The sequence below is a fragment of the Phyllostomus hastatus genome, unplaced genomic scaffold, assembly GCF_019186645.2.
Source record: "Phyllostomus hastatus isolate PE091 unplaced genomic scaffold, TTU_PhHast_1.1 phas_contig_348, whole genome shotgun sequence".
NCBI lineage: Eukaryota > Metazoa > Chordata > Mammalia > Chiroptera > Phyllostomidae > Phyllostomus > Phyllostomus hastatus.
In genome coordinates this window covers 10,827,600-10,850,912 of record NW_025333860.1, presented here as the reverse complement: position 1 = coordinate 10,850,912, position 23,313 = coordinate 10,827,600, and the positions used below count along the sequence as shown (strand labels likewise).

The following is a 23,313-nucleotide window of genomic DNA, read 5'->3' as shown; positions in this document are numbered from 1 at the left end:
TATAGTTTTCAGCAAGATTCTCAAGCTAGTCCACAATGGTTTCAGACCCAAACTTACATCCCAGACATGTGGTGTAGAGTAATCCTTGCCTAAATTGGAGATTTGTGATCAAAAGAGATAATTGTTTTTGTTTCAAAGTTCTTAATTTTGGGGGTAGTTTTTGTGCAGCAATAGAGGAATGGAACAGGGAGACCTAAGTAAGGGATGAAATATAGGTTAAGGGATAGAGAACATGGGATGGAGAGTAGGGGTTGGAGTTGAGGAGTTAAATTTTTTACAGTGTCAGGGAAAGCATCTAGACTTCTCTCTATCTGCTAGATATTCCTGCTTTTCTTTGCTTGCTTACCATCAGTACATAGAACCCTCAAATAGCCACCCCCAAATGGCAGCTTCAGTCTTTGAATTTATGTGTCCTGTTACAAGTCCTAAGATCACAGCCACTCCTTGGAATCTCTCTTAATTTTAATCTTATGAAAGTAGGTAATGTTCCTACTTTTGTGGAATAGAATGAACATGGATGTAAGGGCATACCCCTGAGGATGACCATGATTCCCTGAAAAGGAAAAAATTGGTTCCCCAACAAGGGTTTCCTTCACATTGGTGTGACTCATGGGAGAGTGTTGTATTTCTCAAAAGAGCTGGGTGGAAAAATAGTTGAAAATCAGAGAAATACATGACATGTGAGTGGTACATTATCCTACAAGAGTTCAAAGAGAAAGATTCCATGTAAAGGGAGAAACTGAAAAGGCATACTAGAAAAGGTACAATGTGAATTCCTGTAACTACAGCATCTCATGGCTGAAAGGTGTCCTAAAAGGGTTATTCTGTTTAGGTAACTGGCCCAACTACTCCTTGCAGATGGATTTTGAGTTAAAAGTGGGAGAAAGTGCTCCAGGGAACAGCATAAGCAAATACTGGTGGTGGATGGCACAATACATATTTCTGAATCAGCAAATTATGCTGGATATGTGAAGGGAAATCAGTTTGGCATGATGGGTTGAATCATGCTGCAGAGGGGTAAGAACACTGCAGGATAATGTGAACAGATCAGCAGGTACACATGAAATATTAGGACATTTCAAGAAGAAAAGCATGCAGAACAAAGCTGTGTTGGAAGAGGGTCACTGTGCCAGTAGAGGGTAACATGGATTGGAGAGGGAGCAAAAGCAAAACGAGGTTGTCAATAGCAGCCTGTGTCAATAGTCAAAGTGAGGAGAAGGAAGATGAGATGTGGATGAGGAAGGTGTTGCTAAGAGATCTACAGGACTTGGGAAGAGAGGGCTCACAGAGGCACAGAGAAAGGAGTCAATCAAGAGTCCAAGACTTTCAACCTATTGCAGTTGTAAGGATGGAGGAAGTGACAGAAATCAAGGGGAAAAAGTAGCTATTGGCTGAAGTATAGGAATGAGGTGAAAGATGTTCATTGGATCTGTTATATTGACTTTGAATTGCCAGTGGTGCGGCAGAGGGAGATATCTAGTCCAGGCTACTGGAAATCCGACACAGTACAGAGGAGAGGGCAAGGGCCAAATAAGATAGGGTAGTTATTTGAATGGGATCATGAAGAGGGGAGAGTTGTCCGCAAGGAGGAACTTGAGTATAGGCTGGCACAGAAACAGGGGAGAGATGGTGTCACAATCATGAGGCTGTCTGTCATCTGCCTCAGCTCAAGTATCGAGCGAAATTGGATACGGGCTGAGCAAAGGTTGAAACTGAGAGGAAAGAGGTCTAAAAAGGTAATTCAGAAGTAACTGGTGACAGTCGAGCAATTTTTTGGCAAAAGGTCAGGGCCGCTTTAAGACTGAGGAGTGAATACTGTGAAGGAGAGGCAGCCGCGCGCCTTGAGGCGACGGGGTTGGAGGGACGGTCGGGTGCCCGTGTCTGAGAACCTACAGGCTGCATGCCCTTCAACATCTAGATTTCTGCTTTTTACGTCACAAAATGAGACACTGTACGTGGATTGTTCAGCTCACAGATCTCCACTTAGGAAGGTTTCGACTATTATATCCAGTGTGAAAGTAGCTGTTTCCAGGGAAGCAGAATCAGCGGCGGTCTGTGGCTAAATACAACCCAGCTCCCCGCCCCCTCGCAGGGATAGTGTGCGCAGGCGCGCAGGGGCGGGGCGCGGAAGTGCGAGCGGAAGAGGAAACCGTAAACTTTAGTGAAGGGACCAGCGGAGGAAGTAGATACTGGGCGGACGCCTGTGGACGGCGTCGGAGGGTCCAGGCCACCATGAACCGGCTCCAAGATGACTATGACCCATACACAGTTGAAGAGCCTAGCGATGAGGAGCCGGCTTTGAGCAGGTGGGCCCCTGCGCGCCCCCGCCCCCGCGGCTTCCGGCCGCGGCCTGGCCTCAGCCTTCTCCCTTCGCTGTGCCTGTCCGGCCTGCGTGGACCCTAGGCCCAGTGGGTCCGGCCCCCGTTGCGCTCCATTGTCGCCTGTGGGACGCCGAGGGGAGTCTCGGTGAGGTCTCGCAGCCACGGGGGAGGTGGGGCCCACACCGGCGCGGGGAAGGGGGCTGTTCTGGAATCACACGCGAGCCTTGCAAAGCCGTACGACCGAATCCTGCCTCTGCAACTTACTAAGAGTGTGACCCAAGCCAAGTCGCTTATCCTCGGTTTCTCATCTCTCAACAGGAGATACGATAACTGTATCATAAGTGTGTTGTAAGACTCATGGGACTTGGTGTGAAGCGATGACCTAGAAGACTAATGTGCCATAAACAGAAAGAAGGGGATATTTAACAGACTTTTTTGGAGCACCTTTTCTATGCTTGCTGTGGGCCACAGAAGTCAGTCATAAAATTTTTGCCTTCTTCAGGCTTACAGAATGGTTGGGGAAATAAGATATATACCTCGAAAGGTATATATCTTGGAAATAAGTACGTATCTCTGAAGCATTGTAGACAACGGTGACCTGAGATACGCACAGGTGAAGTTCCGTGGGAATTTTCAAAAGGAAGGGCTTAATCCTACCTGAGAGAAACTTGCAATTATGTTGGCAAGAGATTTCTAGTCACATTTAGCCATTTTTAAAGCCGTCAGATCCTACTTGTAAGCTTTACAACATTCCGTCCGATTGAGCTTTCTGTAAAACTGTCCTACGTTTAATCACAGTATTTCCTTGCATTATCCTGGGGAGGAGTTGTAGGCATAGGAGATCAGGTTGCAGAGAAGATTTCTGTTGTGGGGAGTGAAGATGGCTTCCAAAAGTCCCTGTGAAAGAGTTTCAGTTAATGGGTCAGGTTTGTGAAAGGTATATTGTAGGTTTCGATTAGTAATTTGGTTTGATTGGAATATAGAAGTGTTTCCTGGGCATTTATATTCTGCCACTACTATCACCATATTCATCTGTGTTATTTAATCTTTAAGTCAGTTTACATTTTTGTAGTTAAGTATCTTTTTTTTAAAGGCTTTGTTTTGTTTACTTATTTTTAGAGCGAGGAGAAGGTAGCGGGGGAAAGGAGAGAAACATCAATATGTAAGAGACACATCCATCTGTTGCCTGTTGCATGTGCCCCAACTGGGGACCAGGCCTGCAACCGAGGCATGCACCCTGCTTGGGAATCAAACTGGTGACCTTTGGTTTTGCTGGTGGATGCCCAACCAGCTCAGTGATACTGGTCAGGGTTGTAGTTAAGTGTCTTAAAGAAAGCTTTATAATCCCTTTGAAGTTGTCAGTAGTAACGTAATAAAAGATAAATGCTGTGAAAACAAAACAATGCTTTAGGACAACTTGCCTGGCCAAGGCTCTGAATCTAATGCTTGTTGTTTTAAAAAGGGGGATTGATGTTAGAGAGGTAAGGGGTGTCTGTTAGGATTTGATTTTACCCCACTTAATATGCTAATATTTTATAGGCTGTTACTATTTTATGGAAGCTGGTAGAAGATCTGAGACTCCCAGATTACAGAAAACTCACAGCACAGGAGGTAGCAGGAGCATTATGTTTGTATTGATCCCTCTTCCCAACTTCTATAGTTGGTTACTCAGAGAGAGACCCAGATGGATGCTACACTTTCAGTGGGTTGACATGCTTTTGGAGGACCACTTGAGCTTGGAGAATCCACCTCTTTTGCAGCAGGCGGTAGATAAGCCTTCTCTTTGTTCTGGAAAGGTACATTACCTCATCCATCAAGGTTTTTTTACTGCAAACACAACCCTGAGAAATGGCCTAGGTAAAGAGTGTTGAGAACCTTGCAACCTTGGTGAACTCAACAAGAATATGCAGGGCCTATGATATATTTATTTCCCTGCCCAGCAATGCTAAATGCTGAGACTCTTTAGAAATAATCACAACTGAAGAAAATTTGAGAAATAACTCTCTTGCCTTGTGATTTAATTTTTTTGAATTATTTTTTAAAATTTTGACATTGATTCACATGCAGTTGTAAGAAATAGTACAGAGAGCCCTGGCTGGTGTGGCTCAGTGGATTGAGTGCTGGCATGTGAACTGAAAGGTCACTGGTTCAATTTCCAGTCAGGGCACATGCCTGGGTTGCTGGCCAGGTCCCTAGTTGGGGACGAGTGAGAGACAACTGATCGATGTATCTCTCACACATTGATGTTTCTCTCCCTTTCCCTCTCTCCTTCCCCTCCCCTCTCTCTAAAAATATATAAATAAAATGTTTAAAAAAACCCAGATATGTCCCTTTTACTCAGTTTCCTCCAGTGTTAACATATTGAAAAACTAGTATGATATCATAACTGGGATATTGACATTAATACAATCAAGTTACAGAACATTTCATCAGCACAAGGAACCCTTATATTCCCCACTTCCTGCCCACATGCTCTACTTATCCTCTGATAACCACTAGTCTATTCTCCATTTCTATAATTTTGTCGTATTCAGAAAATAGGTAACTGGAATCCTGTGGTTTATAACCTTTTGAGATTGGCTTTTTTGTTGTTAATTTATTTTTAGTTCACAGAACGATACCCAATTCCCTGAACCACATCAGTCAGGGCTTATTTCTTTATTTTTAGAGAGTGAGGAAGGGAGGGAGAAAAAGAGGGAGAGAGACATCAATTTGTGGTTGCCTCTCATGTACCTCCTACTGGGGACCTGGCTTGGAACCCAGGCATGTGCCCTGATTAGGTATGGAACCCGCGACCCTTTAGTTCATAGGCCAGCAGTCAATTCACTGAGCCACACCAACTAGGGAAAGGAATTGGTATTTTTCACTCAGCATAGTTCCCTGGAGATATATTCCCATTGTCATAGGTATCAGTAGTTCATATTTTCCTTATTGCTGAGTGATATTTTGCATTTAACCATTCACTCGTTGAAGGGCATCTGGTGGTTTCCATTTTTGACTGTTGTGAATAAAACTGCTATAAACGTTCATGTATAGGTTTTTGTGTGCCTGTACATTTTTATTTCTCTGGGATAAATGCTCAGGAGTTCAGTTGCTAGTTTGTATGGTAATTGCATACTAGTTTTATTTTAAGGAACTGCCAAAGCTGTTTTCCATGGCACCAATTTACATTTCCAGTATCAATAGCTTCACTGTTATTTAATGGGCTGTCATCTATTCTGCTACTCCTTAAAATAGTCTCCTACACCCCACACTTCAGAAACACTGGAATATAGAATAGATCAGAGAGTTTCTCAACCTCTGCAGCATTGACATCTTATGTCAGATATTTCTCTGCCGAGGGGGGCTGTCCTATGCATTGTAGGCTGTAGATGCCAATAGCTCCTCCTCTAGTCTTCAGTTATGACAATCATAAATGTCTCCAGGTATGCTAAATGATTCCTGGGGGGCAAAATTGCCCTAAGTTGAAGACCACTGAGATAGTTCAAGGTTGAAAGGATAAGCTGAAACTAAACTGTAGAAAGCTCTTTTGAATGTTGTGCTCAGAGGTTTGGCCATGGACAGTTTCTTTCAGAGCAGGGTAGTGGTGAGATGAGAGTTTTTTAGGAATAACATTCTGGCAGCAGGGTTAAGGGTGGAATGAAAAAGAAGAGTTTGGAGGCCTGGAGATCCTTAGAATATGGTGTAAATTTAAGGGGACCTGAGTAAATAGAGTGATGATGAAGAAAGAGGAAGTGCGCTGGTCAGGATGAAGAATGTCATATGGGAAATTTCTTGGAAGGAGAAGCCTCTATCATTAGCAAAACTGATTTTTGATTGTTGTGAATTGGGTTTTTCTGATTTCCCTTCTGCTGGAGGTTCTAGAAGACAAAAATAGAGAAACTAAAACCAAGAGTAGTCTGTAACTATATCAGACCATGAGTAATTGAGTATTACTTATGTACTATTGATTGTATTAGGAATGTCTTAGGCATTTCAGATATTCCTGCTGATATTTGGTGTAATTTTGTCATACTGTTATTGATGAGGAAATCCAGGCACAGCAGGCCAAGTAAATTGGCAGAAATTGCTCTGGAGAATTTAGATATATAATTTAGCTTTCTCTGTCTTTATAGTTCTCTGTAGCACTGTGCCTTTTAAATTGTAATGTTTAATTACTACCTGTTAACGTTTTATGTGGATATATTAGTTATATATTGATGGGGGGTATGCCTCCAGCAGAACTCTTCCAGGTCATTACAGATGAGAATTAAAATGCCCAACGTGTGATCTGCTTTTGGAGCAAAGGTGACCAGTCCCTCAAAGGAGAAAGGTCCTGAACACCTTCTTCCCTGTGTTTTTATTGAGTTCAGCTCACACAGAGATACAGAGTATGCACATAAAGCTCATCAACCAATGCTCAAAATGCTACTGACATGATTTACAGATAATAGTTGAAGAAACACAGGGATTGTCTCAGATCAAGGTTGGCTTTAGCTCAAGTGTCTGTTTCATAGCAACAGGGCAGAGCAAACTTCGAAGGAAACAATGTATATTCTTTCTGTGGCCAGATTTGCCCAGGGAGCCATCTGTTCCAGTACAAGGTCGCAGCTGCCTCTGGCATAGTTCCCAGGCTGAGTCAGGCAGGGAGAGCAAAGCAGCCAAGAGACTAGGAGACTTTTAAAGAAAGACTGAGGACTCAGGTTATGACAAAGCCAAGGGGTGAAGGTCTTTCTGCCCCTTCTCTGAAGACCCCTAAGTCCTTCCCTGATGGCCCATTGGGACTGTGCGACTGTGTCTTAGGTCATCCCTCCCTTGGGGTCTTACTGGTCGTTGGCTAACCTGTCACCCGCCCAGGCCAAGCAGGGGGAAGTGAGTGAGGCAGGGGCTGTGCTCCTGCCAGGAGGAAGTATTCTGTTTCCTTAGTGGCTCATGTTCCCAAGGCCTTTTCACTCAGCTCTAGCTGTGGGACCCTTATTGTTTGTTAATGAGGCTACAGTCCCTGAAACCAGGCAGGATGATTCCCAACAATATATTTTTAGGTTTTATTTAAGTGTCCAGAGTTTTAGAAAACTCCTAGTTCTGTGGAGTAAACTTTTCATTGCTGATGGAATTATGAATTGGTGCAGTACTTCTGGAAAGAGGTGTGGTAATTCAAGAAGTCAGAAAGAGGTTTATATCTAATTTTAGACATTTAGTCTGAGGAAATAAAAAATTGACATGTACAGAGATGTTCATTGTAGTGTTTAATTTCAAAGAGCTAGAAATAAATGTACAGTATTTACAAGAAGAAATGTTATACAGATATTAAAAAGTATATTTGGAAATATGCAGAAATGGTTCATCTAAGTGAAAGTAGCTCTCTAATATGCCAGATAAATCTAATGCAACCTTATAAAACTTAAAATTGTTGGGCAGTGAGATAAAGGGGGTTGTAAGTTATTTCAATTCTTTAATGATCATATTCTTTATGCTTCAAATATATATTAGTTCTGAAGATGAAGTGGATGTGCTTTTACATGGAACTCCTGACCAAAAACGAAAACTCATCAGAGAATGTCTTACTGGAGAAAGTGAATCATCTAGCGAAGATGAATTTGAAAAAGAAATGGAAGCTGAATTAAATTCCACTATAAAAACAATGGAGGACAAATTATCCTCCCTGGATACAGGTACACTAAGCTCCATATGGGCAAGAACCATATTTGTGCTCTTTTGGTCCCCAGCACCTTCAGGGTACTCAACAAATATTTATTGAGTGAATGAATAAATGTATTGGGCAACCTGAGTATAGTTTCCTTTGATGACTAGTGAAATTTCCTGTGTTGTTGGAGGTTATTTAGTACTGTTTACTTACATGATTTCCTTTTGTAATTTTTATCCCAGGATTAGCAACAACAACAAAACAGACAATCCTATAGAAGTATTTTTAGGGTTATGTAGCACTTATATGGCAGGTTGAATGATGTGTCTGCATAAATTCCTGCCTTGTTTTAGTAAGTAATGAAACATACTTCATTTTGATACTTGGTCTTTATGTAAAATGTACCTCACTCAGAAACTGGTTCATGATAGTAGGACTCCTCAGCATTGGTTTCCATGTTGATATGCTATGTATTAATTGTTAAGAATCAAACCATATATGATGATAATAAAATAAGCAAAAGTAGGTTTTTTTAAAAAAATTTTTTAGAGAGAGGGAGAGGGAGGGAGAAAGAGGGAAAAAGAGGGAGATAAACATCAATGTTATGCCCTGGCTGGTGTGGCTCAGTGGGTTGGGCACCGGCCTACGGACCAAAGGGTCGCTGGTTCAATTCCCACTCAGGGCACATGCCTGGGTTGTGGGCCAGGTCCCCAGCTGGGGGGTGCACAAGAGGCAATCATGCATTGATGTTTCTCTCCCTCTGTTTCTCTAAAAATAAATAAATATTTAAACAAACAAACAAAAATCATCAATGTTGTGAGAGAAACATTGATCATTTGTCTCTCGAATGTCCCTGAGTGGGGACCTGGACCGCCACCCTGGTATGCACCCTGATCTTTTAGTTTGTAGTCTATGCTCAACCCACTGAGCAACACCAGCCAGGGTGCAAAAGTGGGTTTTAATGAAGAAGAAAAATTAGCGGTGCAGGCATGTGACATAAGTATAGGTAAGATCATGGCATTGGGCACAAATGAGCTCTTGAGTCATTCTTCTGCCTCTGTGGAGCTCTTATCCTCTTTCCCCTAAAATCCCTTTAAAACAAGATGTTTATTGCACATTCTCCACAGTATATGGCATGGCTGAAAGGTAGAGATGTAAATATTGGTAACCTGAAAATATGGCTATTTTATTTAATTAGATTTGTGGGAAGAGAGAGAAAAATAATGTCATATTTTGGACTATTATTGTTTTAAATCCTCACTTGAGAAAATTTTTCATTGCTGTTTTTAGAGAGAGAGGATGGGAAGGAGAAACATTGATGGAAGAGAGAAGCATCAGTCATTGCCTCTTAATGTGTGCCTGTACCAGAGATCATACGCTCCCTGACTGGGGATTGAACTCACAACCTAGGCACGTGCCCTGACCAGGAATTGAACCCGCAACCTTTTGGTTAGAGGACAATACTCCGGCCAATTGAGCCACACCAGCCAGGGCATGACTTGGAACATTTAGTCAAGTAGGGGCAGTTCTCTGTAATTGCATAGGGCACCAATCCAGTAAGTTATTAATATGAAAGTATTTTTCTATCTGAATGTGATTGGGAATCAGTCAAAATTACTTTGAAGAGATGGAAGAATATATGGAGATTTTTTTCTTCTCAGTTATATATGGTTTAGTCTGTATAAACTTCCCTTGTGGTTTGAACAGGGTCTTCCTCAGGAAATGGGAAAGTTGGAACAGCTCTGACAAAGTACTATGATGATATATACTTTGATTCTGATTCTGAGGATGAAGACAAAGCAGGTAAATAAAATGTTTACCAGGCTTAGGAGTTATATTTTATGAAAAAAAGTTTACCTAGGAGTTACTTGGTATTAGGTTTTTCCTCTATGTTTGATTTTTTTAGAAAAGAAATTGCATTCTGTTGATGTGAAAACAAAAGCAGGACCAATGAATAAGAACAGATGTTTATAAAAATATTGAATGAATTATAGTGTTGTACACCTGAAGTATATATGACCTTGTATACCAATTTTACTACAAGAAAAGTAACAGAACAGACGGGAATGCATACATGTGAGGACATGGGACCAGCAATGGCACTGCATAGGCACAACTGGAGAGAGGGAGAGTATGTCCTGACTCAGTACCTATCTCCTCTGGGCTGGGCACTTGGCCCACCTCTTCCTTCAGATTCCTTTGCACAGCAACATTTGCTGTCACACCTGCAGATAGTTTCTATACTTTTACCCCTTGCAGAATTTGCCCTTACTTCTTGCTTTTTTAAAAAAAATAAGCCCCTCTATTCTTTGGAATTGATTTAATACAAAATCTGAGCAAAGTTGAACATGTTGACAAAGCCTAAAACTAATTTAATTATATCAGTTATTACACTGGGATACACAAATAACAAGTTTATATGGTAAAGAAATAATTTTATATTTTATATATTATTAAATATTCACCAGTTCAAGTACATTTTAAAAGTCTAGTGTATAGGGATGACCATAGGTTTTTTTCTTTTTTTAAAGATTTTATTTACTTATTTTTGGAGGGAGGGAGAGGGAGGAAAGAAAGAGAGGGAGAGAAACATCAACGTGCCAGAGAAACATCAATTGGTTGCCTCTCACACTCCCCCCCAAGTGAGGACCTGGCCCACAACCCAGGCATGTGCCCTGTCCTGGAATTCATCCTGTGACCTTTTGGTTTGCTGGATGATGTTCAACCCATTGAGCCAACCTAGTCAGGGCGATGACCATAGTTCTTTTTTTCATTCATTTTTGAAACATTTTCTTCTGATTTCAGTAGCATTTCATATATGGGAACTTGTGGAGACTTTAGATATCAAGCATAGTTTCTCTTCTTAGCTTGCTTTCAGTTTGGACTCTGAATTTCATTATGTAAACTCTTGAGATACCAGTTTTTGGTGAAAAAAAGTTTTGCCACTTTGGTCTTCTTCATTTTAACCCATTTTATTGTTAATTGGACAAGAAGTATACTTGGAGGAATAGTTAAAATATTTTTAAAGGAATATAAAAAAAGTATGTAGCTTAGGAAATTGGATTTTAGTTCTGTATTAAAAAAAGTGTGAACTTCAGGCATGACACTTAGCCATATCCTTAACATTTTTAAAATTAGCTCATGTGACCAAGAAAAAAAAGAAGAAACAACACAGGATTCCAACAAATGATGAATTACTATATGACCCTGAAAAAGATAACAGAGATCAGGCCTGGGTTGATGCACGGAGAAGAGGGTAAGAATTTAAATTTAATATTTAGAATCTTTAGAGAAAACGATTAAAAGACGATTTTCACCACATTCACATTTTGAATGCATGTGTATATGTTTGTACAGACATACATAAACAGGTTTGAGGAAAAACTGCTGAGTACTTTATTTTGAAAATAAAGCACATTTCATTCAGACAATTGATCTTTTAAAAACTTTTGAGTTCCAACTGTTGTAGTCAGTCTCTTCATTCAAGAACCAAAGCTGCATTAAAAAAAATAGACACAATTTAAAACTAGTTGGAGATTAAGAGTTCATGCAGAGGAAGAGTGGGTGTTATGTTTTACATTTAAATTGTTCTTTTTAACTGTGTACAAATTGGATTTTTAAACATTGAGGTGAAATTCCATATAAAACTAACCATTTAAATGTGAACAATTTAGTGCCAATTATTATATTCACACTTCTATTTAATTTCAAACCATTTTCATCATCCCAAGAGAAAACTCTGTACTCATTTGCATATTTGATTTTATAAAGGCTGGTACGTTAAAAAAGTAAAAACTGGGCAACTTGCCACTATTAAATTGTACTTCCTTAAGCTGGCTGTGCTTCATAGTCACTTGGGAAGAATGAAATGCAAACCCTTGAGTTGTACTCTAGGAGGTTTTGATTCAGGTAAGGTGGGATCCAGGAATCTGTATTTTTCAAGTCCAGATGTATTTTGATGTTGTGTGGGTCTTTATACACCGCCTTTCAGCCTTTATTCTCCCACTTTGTCCTTTTTTCCTCTTTGTTTCACCCATGTACACCATTTCATCCACCTATCTCTTATATTTATTTAATGAATATTTTTTGATCACCCACAGTGTGAAATGAACATTTAAAAAACCAGTTTTTTAAAAAAGAATATGCATGGGATTTGTAATTTTTAAAGATTTTATTTATTTGTTTTTAGAGAGAGGGGAAGGGAAGGAGAAAGAGGAGGGAAACATCAATGTGTGGTTGCCTCTTACATGCCCCCTACTGGAGACTTGGCCTGCAACCCATGCACGTGCCCTGATTGGGAATGGAACCAGGAGCCCTTTGGTTTGCAGGCCTGCGCTCAATCCACTGAGCTATACCAGCCCAGGGTCACAGTGTGAAATGAACATTTTAAGTGCTATGAGAGATATATAGTCAAGGAGTTTACAGTCTAGCTCCTGATTCTGGTGACAGAATTTGTCAGTGAAGAAAGATAGAATATATTTTCATTGTTACATAATTTTTAGAAGAAATAACATTTTCTGACTCATTGACATTCCTGCATTAAGTGGTAGTTGCTTTTTAAGACCATGGAAACCACTTTCAAATAATGAATTCCCTGAATTGTAAGCACCATGAGGGAAGTGTTCTTGTTCAATGCTTGTATCCCAAGCATCTTGCACATTGTTAAATTGGCACTTAGTAAGTGTCTATTGAATGAAAAAGTTACTTTCTTGAGGTTTGTGTTTTGAAATTTGCTAAACTTTGAAGAATAAAATGGGGGGAGGTGGAAAAGGGTATAAGGAGGATAAATGGTAATTGAAAAAATACACACAAAAAAGAATAAAATATATACCACATGTTTTCAGTATTTTTCCCCATAAACATTTTAAAAGTTTAGGAAGTTAATATTAAAGGATTTGCTTTAAAATTTATTTATTTATTTCTTGATTTGAGAGAAAGAGAGAAACAGAGAAACACTGATTTGTTGTTCCACTTACTGATGCATTCATTGGTTGATTCTTGTAAGTGCCCTGACTGGTGATCCAACCCACGACCTTGGCGTTTTGGGACAGTGCTCTAACCAACTGAGCTACTTGCCTTTTGTTGTTCACTTTTCAGGAGTTTACCATAAGCCCCTTTTAAGAATATATCCTTTAGCCCTGGCTGGTGTGGCTCAGTGGATTGAGTGCTGGCCCGTGAACTGAAAGGTCGCTGGTTCAATTTCCAGTCAGGGCACATGCCTGGGTTGTGGGTGACCTCCCCAGTTGGGGGAGGGTGAGAGGTAACGGATCCATGTTTCTGTCACACATTGATGTTTCTCTCCTTCTCTTTCTCCCTCCTTTCCCCTCTCTCTCAAGTAAATAAAATAAAAGAATATAGACTTTTGTACTTTAGTGCCTTGATAAGTAGATCCATGCTTTATTCTTTCAGTCAGCAAATATTTATTGAGTACTTACTGTTAGCCAGACAATGTTCTTGACTCTTGAAATACAACAGGGAACAAAACAGACAAAAATCCTTAGGCACTTAGAGCTTACTTGCTTCTTTTTAAATGTAGCTTTACTGTGTTTTTTAAAATTAATAGACTTTGCTTTTTAGAATAGTTTTAGATTTACAGAAAAATTGAACTCATAATATAGAGAGTTTCTTTTTTTTTTAAAGATTTTATTTATTTTTAGAGAGGGGGAAGGGAGGGAGAAAGAGGGAGAAAGGGAGAGAAACGTCAATGTGTGGTTGCATCATGCATACCCCCTACTGGGGACCTGGCCCACAACCCAGGCACATGTCCTGACTGGAAATTGAACCTGCGATCTTTTGCTTTGCTGGACAGCATCCAAACAACTGAACCACACTGGTCAGGGCTGACTTTCGTTGGTTTTGATGACCTTAACAGTTTTGAGGAGCAATGGTCAAGTATAGTTATGTGCCACTTAATGACAGAGATACATTCTGAGAAATGCGTTATTAGGTGATTTTTGTCGTATGTGAACGTCATAAAATGCACTTACACAAACCTAAATAATACATAACCTTCTGTACACTTAGGCTATAGAGTGTAGTGGTTACAAACATGTACAGCATGTTACTGTACTGAATACTGTAGATAGTTAAAACACAATGTAAATATTTGTGTAGCTAAACATATTTAAACATAGAAAAGTTACAGTAAAATACAGTATAAAAGATAAAATGGTACACTTGTATAGGCACTTATTACACATGAAAGGAGCTTGCAAGACTGGAAGTTGCTCTGGGAGAGTCAGAGAGAGCCTGGTGAGTGAATGTGAAGGCCTAGAACATTCCTGTACACTATATAAACACTGTACACTTAGGCTACACTAAATGTGCAAAACAACGTGACATTATATCAAGCACAAGAGAAAATGATACTATCAAGAGACTTGGTAAGCATGAAACAAATGAACAAACAAGACAAACAAACAAAAACCCATAGGCATAGACAGTATGGTGATTACCAGAGGGATGGGTAAAGATGGTCAAATACGTATATATTTTTAAAGATTTTCTTTATTTATTTTTAGAGAGAGGGGAAGGGAGAGAAACATTGATGTGTAAGAGAAGCATTGATTGGTTGCCTCTAGCATGCCCCCAGCTGGGGACCAAAACCCGCAATCCAGGCATGTGCCCTGATTGGGAATAGAACTGGTGACCTTTTGTGACCTTTTGGTTTACAGGGTGACGTCCAACTCACTGAGCGAAACCAGTCAGGGCAGAGATCAAATATATTGTGACAGAAGAAGATTTGACTTTGGGTAGTGGGCACACAATGCAGTATACAGATGATGTATCATGGATTGTACACTTGTAAACCTATATAATTTTACTAACCAATGTCACCCCAATAAATTTAATAAAAAAATAAAAAAGAAAAGACTTGGTAAACACAAAATGTATAAAGCTGTTGCCAACATAACACAGTACACTGTTTTACAGCATTGTATTTTTATAAGTAGAAAGAACAACTTGAAAATACTGATAAAAATATATAGTAAATACATAACCCAGTAACATAGCTACTTATTATTATCAAGTATTATGTACTGTACATAATTGCATGCACTATATGTTTATATGACTGTCAACACAATGGGTTTGTTTACAGCAGCATGACTACAAACTCCTGAGTAATACATTGTGCTCTGTGATGTAGCCATGGCTACAGTGTCACTAGGTGATAGGAATTTGTCAGCTCCATTATAATCTGTGGAACACATTGTATACGTGTTCTGTCATTGACTGAAACATTGTTATGTGGTACATGGCTGTGTATCATGGGAGGCTTCATTAATTGCAATTGTCTGATGTTTCTGTCATAATTAGACAGGGATTATTGGTTTTTGGGAGGAAGACCAAAGAGAGGCACAGTGACATTTTTATCACATTGTATCAAGGGCATTAACATAATTTGACTGTAAGTATTGGTTGACTTTTGTCACCTTGGTGAGGTCATGTTGGTCAGGTTTCTCTTCTATAAAGTTACCCTTTCCCCTTCTTTTCATACTATACTTTTTGGAAGGAAGTCACTATATACAGCCCAGACTTAAGGAGTGGGAAGTTTTGAGGGAGAATATTCTTCATAAATTATTTCTAATTCTTCTGTACAGGAGATTTGTCTGTTCTCCCCCATTTATTTGCTCAGTCATTTGTATCAGCATGGACTCATGAGTATTTATACTTTGGATTATAATACAATCCTACTTTATTTTGTTGTTCTGATTGTTTTAGCTTTGGCCATTGAGGACACATTTGTTTGGCTTCTGTGCCTGTTTGACATACCTACTTCATTGTTTGTTTTTTTTTTCTCAGCACATCTTTACTTTCTGGCACCACAAGATGCTCCAGGTTCATCTTGTATGTCCCATTTCTAGAGTCAACCATTTTTCTAAGGATTACTGATTACTTTTATTGGAGAATAGCATGAGAAATCAAGATTTGGCTTTAATGTGTCTCCCCCTCACTTTCTTTTTCTGTTTTAGCTACCATGGTTTTGGAAGACATAGGGCACGTCAGCAACAGCCTGTTCCAAATAGTGATGCTGTCTTGAATTGCCCTGCCTGCATGACCACATTGTGTCTAGATTGCCAAAGGTAACATAAAGGGTAACAATATACACATACACATAAAACAATAAAAAATAACCAACTTGGTGGGCTTTTTTTCCCCAAAATTCTCCCCTGAGGACATTTTTCCTTGCTTTGAGAGAGAGAGAGAGAGAGAGAGAGAGAGAGAGAGAGAGAAAACATCGATGTGAGAGAGAAACATTGACTGGTTGCCTTCTTGTACATACCCTGAATGGGGATACATGCCCTGACTGGGGACCGCACTTGCAACCCAGCTATGTGTGTCAACCAGGAATCGAACTCATGACCCTTTGGTCATGACACTCCATGACCAACCAACTCCAACCAACCAAGCCACACTGGTCAGGGCTTGGTAGGCTTGCTTGCTTATTTATTTATTTATTTATTTATTTATTTATTTATTTATTTATAAACAGATTTCTCTTTTTAAAAAATTTATTGATTTTTTTTAGAAAGAGAGAGAGAAACATTGATTTGTTGTTCTACTTATTGATGCATTGGTTGGTTCTTGAATGTGCCCTGATCAGAGATCGAACCCACAACCTTAGAGTATCAGAATGGCACTGTAACCAACCCAGCCAGGGCCTTGGCGGGCCTTTTTAAAAGTCAGAAGTAGATTTTTGAGGTACTTAAGAATTCTGATAAGTTTCTGTTCTCATATATTCTTGGTGCTACCATTATTTATGGTGCTATCTTTATTTATATAAAGATCAGCCGATCTTTATATAAATAATTTTGTTTATACGTAGATTCTTTCACAAGTAGTTTAAAGCACTTGCCAGTAGTGACAAGGATTCAGTGAAACTATATTGTGGAATGATATCCCTCAAGTATATATTTTTTTGATTGTGATAAAATACGTCTAACAAAATTTTCTATTTTAACCATTATAAAAATTTGCTGTTGAAGAATACTTCATTTGACTATTCAATTTATTGTCAACTAAACTATTAAAAATTTTTTTAATGTAAAATTTTTTCTCAGCTTTTTTGACTAATGAGATATGATTAACATTGTGTAAGTTTGAGGTGTATAATGTCCTTTGATATATGAATATATTACAAAATTATTACAATAAGGTTAGTTAACATATCCATTACCTCACATAATTACTTTTTTTTTTTTTTTTTTGGTAAGAACTTAAGATCTACCTCTTAGCTATTTAATACTTTCAAGTACGCAGTACAGTATTGTTAACTATAGTCATCATGCTGTATGTTACATTTCCAGAACTTGCTCACCTTATACCTGGAAGTTTGTACCCTTTGATGTTTTCACTCATCCACTCTTCCCCACCAATCTGTTCTCTGTTTCTATGAGTTCAGTTTTTTTAGATTCCACATATAAGTGAAATCGTACAGTGTTTGTCTTTCTGTGTCTGATTTATTTCACTTTGCGTAATGCCCTTAAGGTTCATCTATGTTGTTACAAATGGCAGGGTTTTCTTTTGCTTTTGATGGCTGCATTCCATTGTGTATATTTAACAGATTTTTTTATCCATTCATCTCCATTCAATCTATTGGTGGATACTTAGATTGTTTCCATGTCTTGGCTATTGTAAATAAATGTTGCAGTAGGGTTTTTTGGGGAAGACCACAGAAGTGTCATTTTGATCATATCAAGGGCACAGTTTATCAACATGATTTATGACTTAATTTTGACCATGATCACCTACCTGACTGTGATGGGGATGCAGATATCTCCTTGAGATAGTGATTTTATTACTTTATTTTTAAAAAAGATTTTATTTATTTACTTTTAGAGAGGGGGGAGGGAGGAAGAGAGAGAGGGAGAGAAACATTGATCGGTTGCCTCTTATACGCTTCCTGAGTGGGGACCAAACCCACAATTCAGGCATGTGCCTTGATGGTTTCTTTGCCAAGTAGAAGCTTTTTAGAAAGTTTGATGTCTCACATGTTTATTTTTGCTTTTGTTTCTTGTGCTTTTGCTGTTACATTCAGAAAACATTTCCAAGACCAATGTCAAGGAGCTTTTCTCCTGTTCTAGGAGTTTTACAGTTTCAGGCTTTACATTTAAGTCTTTAATCCACTTAAAATTAATTTTTGTGAGTGGTATATGATAGGGGTTCAGTTTCATTCATTTGCATGTGAACCTCCAGTTTTCCCAGTACTGTTTACTGAAGAGACTATCTTTTCCACATAAAATATTCTTGGCTCCTTTGTCAAATATTAGTTATGTGTTGTGGGTTTATTTCTGGGCTCTTGCTCAGTTCTGTTCTCTTGATGTATACGTCTATTCTTTCGCCATTTCCATACTCTCTAGCTTTGTATTATAGTTTGAAATCAGGGAACTGTGATGCCTCCAGCTTTGTTCTTCTTTCTCAATATTGTTTTGACTATTTGGGATCTTTTGTGGTTCCATGTAAATTTTAGGATTTTTTTTTCTATTACTGTGAAAAATGCCATTGGAATTTTGATGGAGATTGCATTGACTCTGTAGATGGCATTGGGTAGTATGGACATTTTAACAGTATTCTTCCAATTCATGAACACAGGGTATAATTATAATTCCATCTTTTGGTGGTTTTTCTTTTCAATTTTTTTCATCAGTGTATTATAGTTTTCAGTGTACAGGTCTTTCACCTCTTTGGTTAAATTTATTCCTAAGTATTTTATTGTTGATGCTACTATGAACAGAATTGTTTTCTTAATTTCTTTTTCAGATAGTGTATAGAAACAACAGATTTTTGTGTATTGATTTATATATCCTGCAACTTTACTGAATTCATTTATTGTCACATTGTTTTTGGTGGAGTCTTGAGAGTTTTATATATACATGATTATATCATCTGCAAACATATAATTTTACTTCTTCCTTTTTAATTTGGATGACTTTTATTTCTTTTTCTTGCCTGATTGCTCTGGCTTGTATCTCTAGTACCATATTGGTTAGGAGTGGTAACAGTGGGCACTCTTATCTTGTTTCCTATTGTAATCATTTTATTTTATTTAAATTATTTATTTATTTATTTATTTTTAGAGAGAGGGGAAGGGAAGGAGAAAGAGAGGGAGAGAAACATCAATGTGTGGTTGCCTCCTATGTGGCTCCCACTGGGGACCTGGCCTGCAACCCAGGCATGTTCCCTAACTGGGAATCAAACTGGCAACCCTTTGGTATTGTAATCATTTTAGGTGTACAATTTGGTGACATTCACTACATTCACAGTATTGTGCAGCCATTACCACTGTCTGTTTCCAGAACTGTTTTGTCATTCCAAACAGAACCTCTGTATCTATTAGGCAATAAATCCTCATTCTTCACCCCCACTGCCCCAGCCTCTGGTAATCTCTGTTATACATTCTTTTTGGGTTGTTCTTTGCCAGTATACAGAAGTGTAGCAGATTTTTGTGTGTTCATTTCGTACCCTATAACTCTGCTGAATTAGTTTATTACTGCTAATAATTTTTCTGTGTAAACATTAGAGTTTTCTATTGGGTTGGTCAAAAAGTCTGTATGTTTTTTTCCATAAAATAAAAGATAGATTTTTCATTTTCAACAGTTAATTTTATTGACTTGGATATTTTGAGTATGTCAGCTATCTCCCACGTGGTATAACGTTGATTGTTCTTAATTAATGTCTTGATTTGATTGCTGTCAACTTCAACTGGTCTACCTGACCATGGAGCATTGTACAGAGAGAAGTCTCTAGTATGAAACTTTGCAAACCACTTTTTACACATTTGATTAGTCACAGCACCTTCTCCACACGCTATATAAATCTTTTTTTTGCGTTTCAGTTCATTTTTACCTTTCTTGAAATAATAAAACATAATCTGAAAATGTTGCATATTTTCTATATTAAAGTGGTTACTTAGAAATTCACCAATTTCTGTAATTTTTAAAAAATGCACACTGATATATGACAGCTGTCACAATACAGTCTAACAAAATTGTTTCAAGTGAAGTTAAAGACAACCAAGTGGTATTAGAGCCATCTTACAGAATAAAACCAAGTGAACTTTCTGGCCAACCCAGTGTACATGTAAGATCACATCTTACATGTCAACAAAAATAATTTTCTTCCTTCCTTCCCTCCCCTGTCTTTTTTCCATCCTTTTTTCATTCCTCCTCCTTCCCTTTCCATACTCCTTCCCTCCTTTCCTCCTTCCTTCCTTATCCTCACCATGCTTTTTGATTTGGGAGAGAAGGGAAGGGAAGGGAAGGTGAGAGAGAGGCAGAGAAACATGATGTGAGAGACAAAAATCATTGGTTGCCTCTGTCAAGGGCCTGACTGGGGATGGAATCCACAGCCTGGTTGTGTGCCCTGACCCTGATAGGGAATCAAAAACCTGTGACCTTTTGGTTTATGGGAAGATGGTCCAGCCAACTGAGCCACACCAGCTAGGGCTAATTTTACTCCTTCCTTTCTGATTTGGATGGCTTTTATTTCTTTTTCTTACCTTATTGTTTTGATTAGAACTTCTAATAGTCTGTTTAATAGAAGTGGTGAAAGTAGACGTTTTTGTCTTTTTGTTGATCTTAGAGGAAAAGTTTTCAGTCTTTAATCAGTAAGTAAATTATTGTATTGAGGAAGTTTTCTTCTATTCCTAGTTTATTGGGTGTTTTTATCATGAAAGCATGTTGAATTTTTTCAGTTGCTTTTTCTGCATCAGTGGAGATGATCATGTTTTATTTTTTCTTCATTCTATTAATCTGAATACAGTTATCCCTTGGTATCAGAGGGGAATTGGTTCCAGGACAGTCCCCCACCTCCTGCCCCGCAGCAGATACCAAAATCCATGGATGCTCACATCCCTTATACTACAGAATGGCAGAGAACAGTGCATATATTTGACCCTTGGCATTATGGATTTCTGAGTGCAGATTGAAAAATATCATTTTCTATCTGTGATTGATTGAATCTGCGGATGCAAAACTGGTAGATATGGAGGGTTGACTATATCCTCTCTACCTTTTTCTTCTTTTTCTTTTTTGGTGGCCTTATAAATGCATAGCTTAGTCCATGTTTTGAATCAGGTTAGCTGGAACTAAATGATGTAGTGGTGGATATGTTAGTAGCTTGATGTAATTTATTCTTATTGGCTAGCTTGAGGTTTCTGACCTGCAACAATTTATTTATCTACTTCCCATATGAATGCTTAAACTTTTTATCTCTAAATTGACACCTAGAATATGTATGAAATGAAGAAAAAGTAAAATATACTTAAGTTGTTTCTTTCAAATTAAACCATGTTACAGGGTTCCTATACTCAAAAGAAATTGTTTCAGATCTAACAGTAGAAATTTTCCTTGGTAAAAATTGTATTCCATATTAATACAGAATTCCAATACAGTGGAATATAAACAAAATTTTATAGTCTTGCCTGGAGAAGCACCAGCTTGCACAGTCTTAAGTTATTGGTGGTGGTGGTGATGGTAGAGATCAACATTTGGAACTAATGAAGGCATAACTGGAGTTCACTGTTTTTAGCCAGAAAGATATTTCTGTTACATGAAGCTTAAAGGAAAATAAAGTAAAGCAACCCACTAAGTAGAGAAAGAAGTAGGAAAATATTAAGCACATGAGGAGAAAAAGGAAGCGTTAACTATTTAAAAATATTTATTTATTTATTTATTTATTTATTTTTTGACAGGGCAAGGGAGGGAGAAAGAAAGGGAGAGAAACACTGATGCAAGGAAGAAACACTGATTTGTTGCTTCTTGCATATGCCCTGACTAGGGACTAAGCCTGAAACCCAGGCATGTGTCCTGACTGGGAATCAAACCAGTGACCTTTTGCTTTGTGGGACGACAACCAACCAACTGAGCCACACTAGTCAGGGCAAAGTTCTTCCTATTCTTAAAGTAACTCTAGCCCTGGCTGGTGTAGCTCAGTGGATGAGCGCAGGCCTGTGAACGAAAGGGTTGCCAGTTCGATTCTCAGTCACATGCCTGGGTTGCAGGCCAGGTCCCCAGTAGGGGGTGCGTGAGAGTCAAGCACGCATTGATATTTCTCTCCCTCTCTTTCTCCTTCCCTTACCCTCTCTCTCAAAATAAATAAAATCTTTAAAAAAACCTTAATATTTTTGTAAATTTCCCATTTTGTTCTCATGTCTTTACTTTGGTTGGTATTTCAGTAAGTTTTTGGTGTTCTCAAATTTTATCTAAGTGGATAATTATTAAAATAGAACATAAACACACATTCTCCATTTTATTTCTTTTAGGCATGAATCATACAAAACTCAGTATAGAGCAATGTTTGTGATGAATTGTACTGTCAACAAAGAGGAGGTTCTAAGATACAAAACCCCAGAGAATAAGAAGAAAAAGCGAGGCCGTAAGAAGATGAGGTCTAACCATGAGGATGCTGCAGAGCAGGCAGAGACAGAAGTGGAAGAAATCTATCACCCGGTTATGTGCACCGAATGTTCCACTGAAGTGGCAGTCTACGACAAGGACGAAGTCTTTCACTTCTTCAACGTTTTAGCAAGCCATTCCTAAATAGCTAAGTTGGCATTTAATTGCCCAGTACTGTATATAAGGCAAATATGGATAGTTATTTTCCTCTTGCCTATTCATATCAAGTGACATTCTGAGTGGTTGGAGAAGCAGTGTTTTATTCTTTTTGTAAGAGAATGGTTACCAACCTTCATCCCTCCCCCTTCTCTAGAAAAAATTAGTCTCAGATCTGTTGGGACTAATTCATTCCCTTTTTGATGGACATTTGGAAACTTGGGGCTTTTTATTTATTAAAGCTCGTTAGAATTAAAATGTTCTGGAGTTATAAGTAACCTCTGTTTCAGATTGTTATTTTTATTTTTAATTTAAGATATACCCTTGGTTTGAGTAAGCTAGAAACTGTTTCCTGACTTCTATCTGTTGGTTTTGCTAAGAAATATCTTTATTTCTCTTCTACACCCTAGGATGGAGTGACAATATTTAGCAACTGTTACAGTGACATGGAGTTTGTATTGCTGGGTGCCTTGAATAATTAATGTAGGTTTTTCCTTAAAAGGATTGTACTTACTAATATTCTAAATTTAACAGCCCTGGCTGGGTGGCTCAGTTGGTTAGAGTGTCATCTGGATACATGGAGATTGTGGGTTTGACCCACAGAGCACATACAAGAGTCAACCAATGAATGCATAAATAAGTGGAACAACAAATTGATATCTCTCTCTTTCCCCTCACCCCTTCCTCTGTACTCTAGAATCAATTAAAGAAATTAAACTTAATGAATTAACATAGTGAAGTAGAAATTTGTAACGAGGAGGACCAACCTCACCCTCCAGCCTTAGACTTAAAAATCCTCTTGCTGCCCTGGCTG

General features: G+C 38.5%; 1 protein-coding gene across 2 annotated transcripts; it reads left to right on the top strand.

Moving 5' to 3' along the window:
- The first annotated feature begins 2,136 nt into the window (after window positions 1–2,136).
- LOC123820518 (E2F associated phosphoprotein) lies at window positions 2,137–22,778 on the top strand. Of its 2 annotated transcripts, XM_045841290.1 has the most exons (6): window positions 2,137–2,306; window positions 7,791–7,972; window positions 9,652–9,747; window positions 11,083–11,200; window positions 15,921–16,031; window positions 22,211–22,778. In XM_045841290.1, the coding sequence occupies exons 1-6, from the start codon at window positions 2,233–2,235 to the stop codon at window positions 22,485–22,487; spliced, it is 858 nt and encodes a 285-aa protein (XP_045697246.1). In that variant the 5' UTR covers window positions 2,137–2,232; the 3' UTR covers window positions 22,488–22,778. The 2 variants fall into 2 exon arrangements, with proteins under 2 accessions (XP_045697246.1, XP_045697247.1); XM_045841291.1 differs by lacking the exon at window positions 11,083–11,200 and having other exon boundaries at window positions 22,211–22,347.
- The last annotated feature ends 535 nt before the right edge of the window (window positions 22,779–23,313 follow it).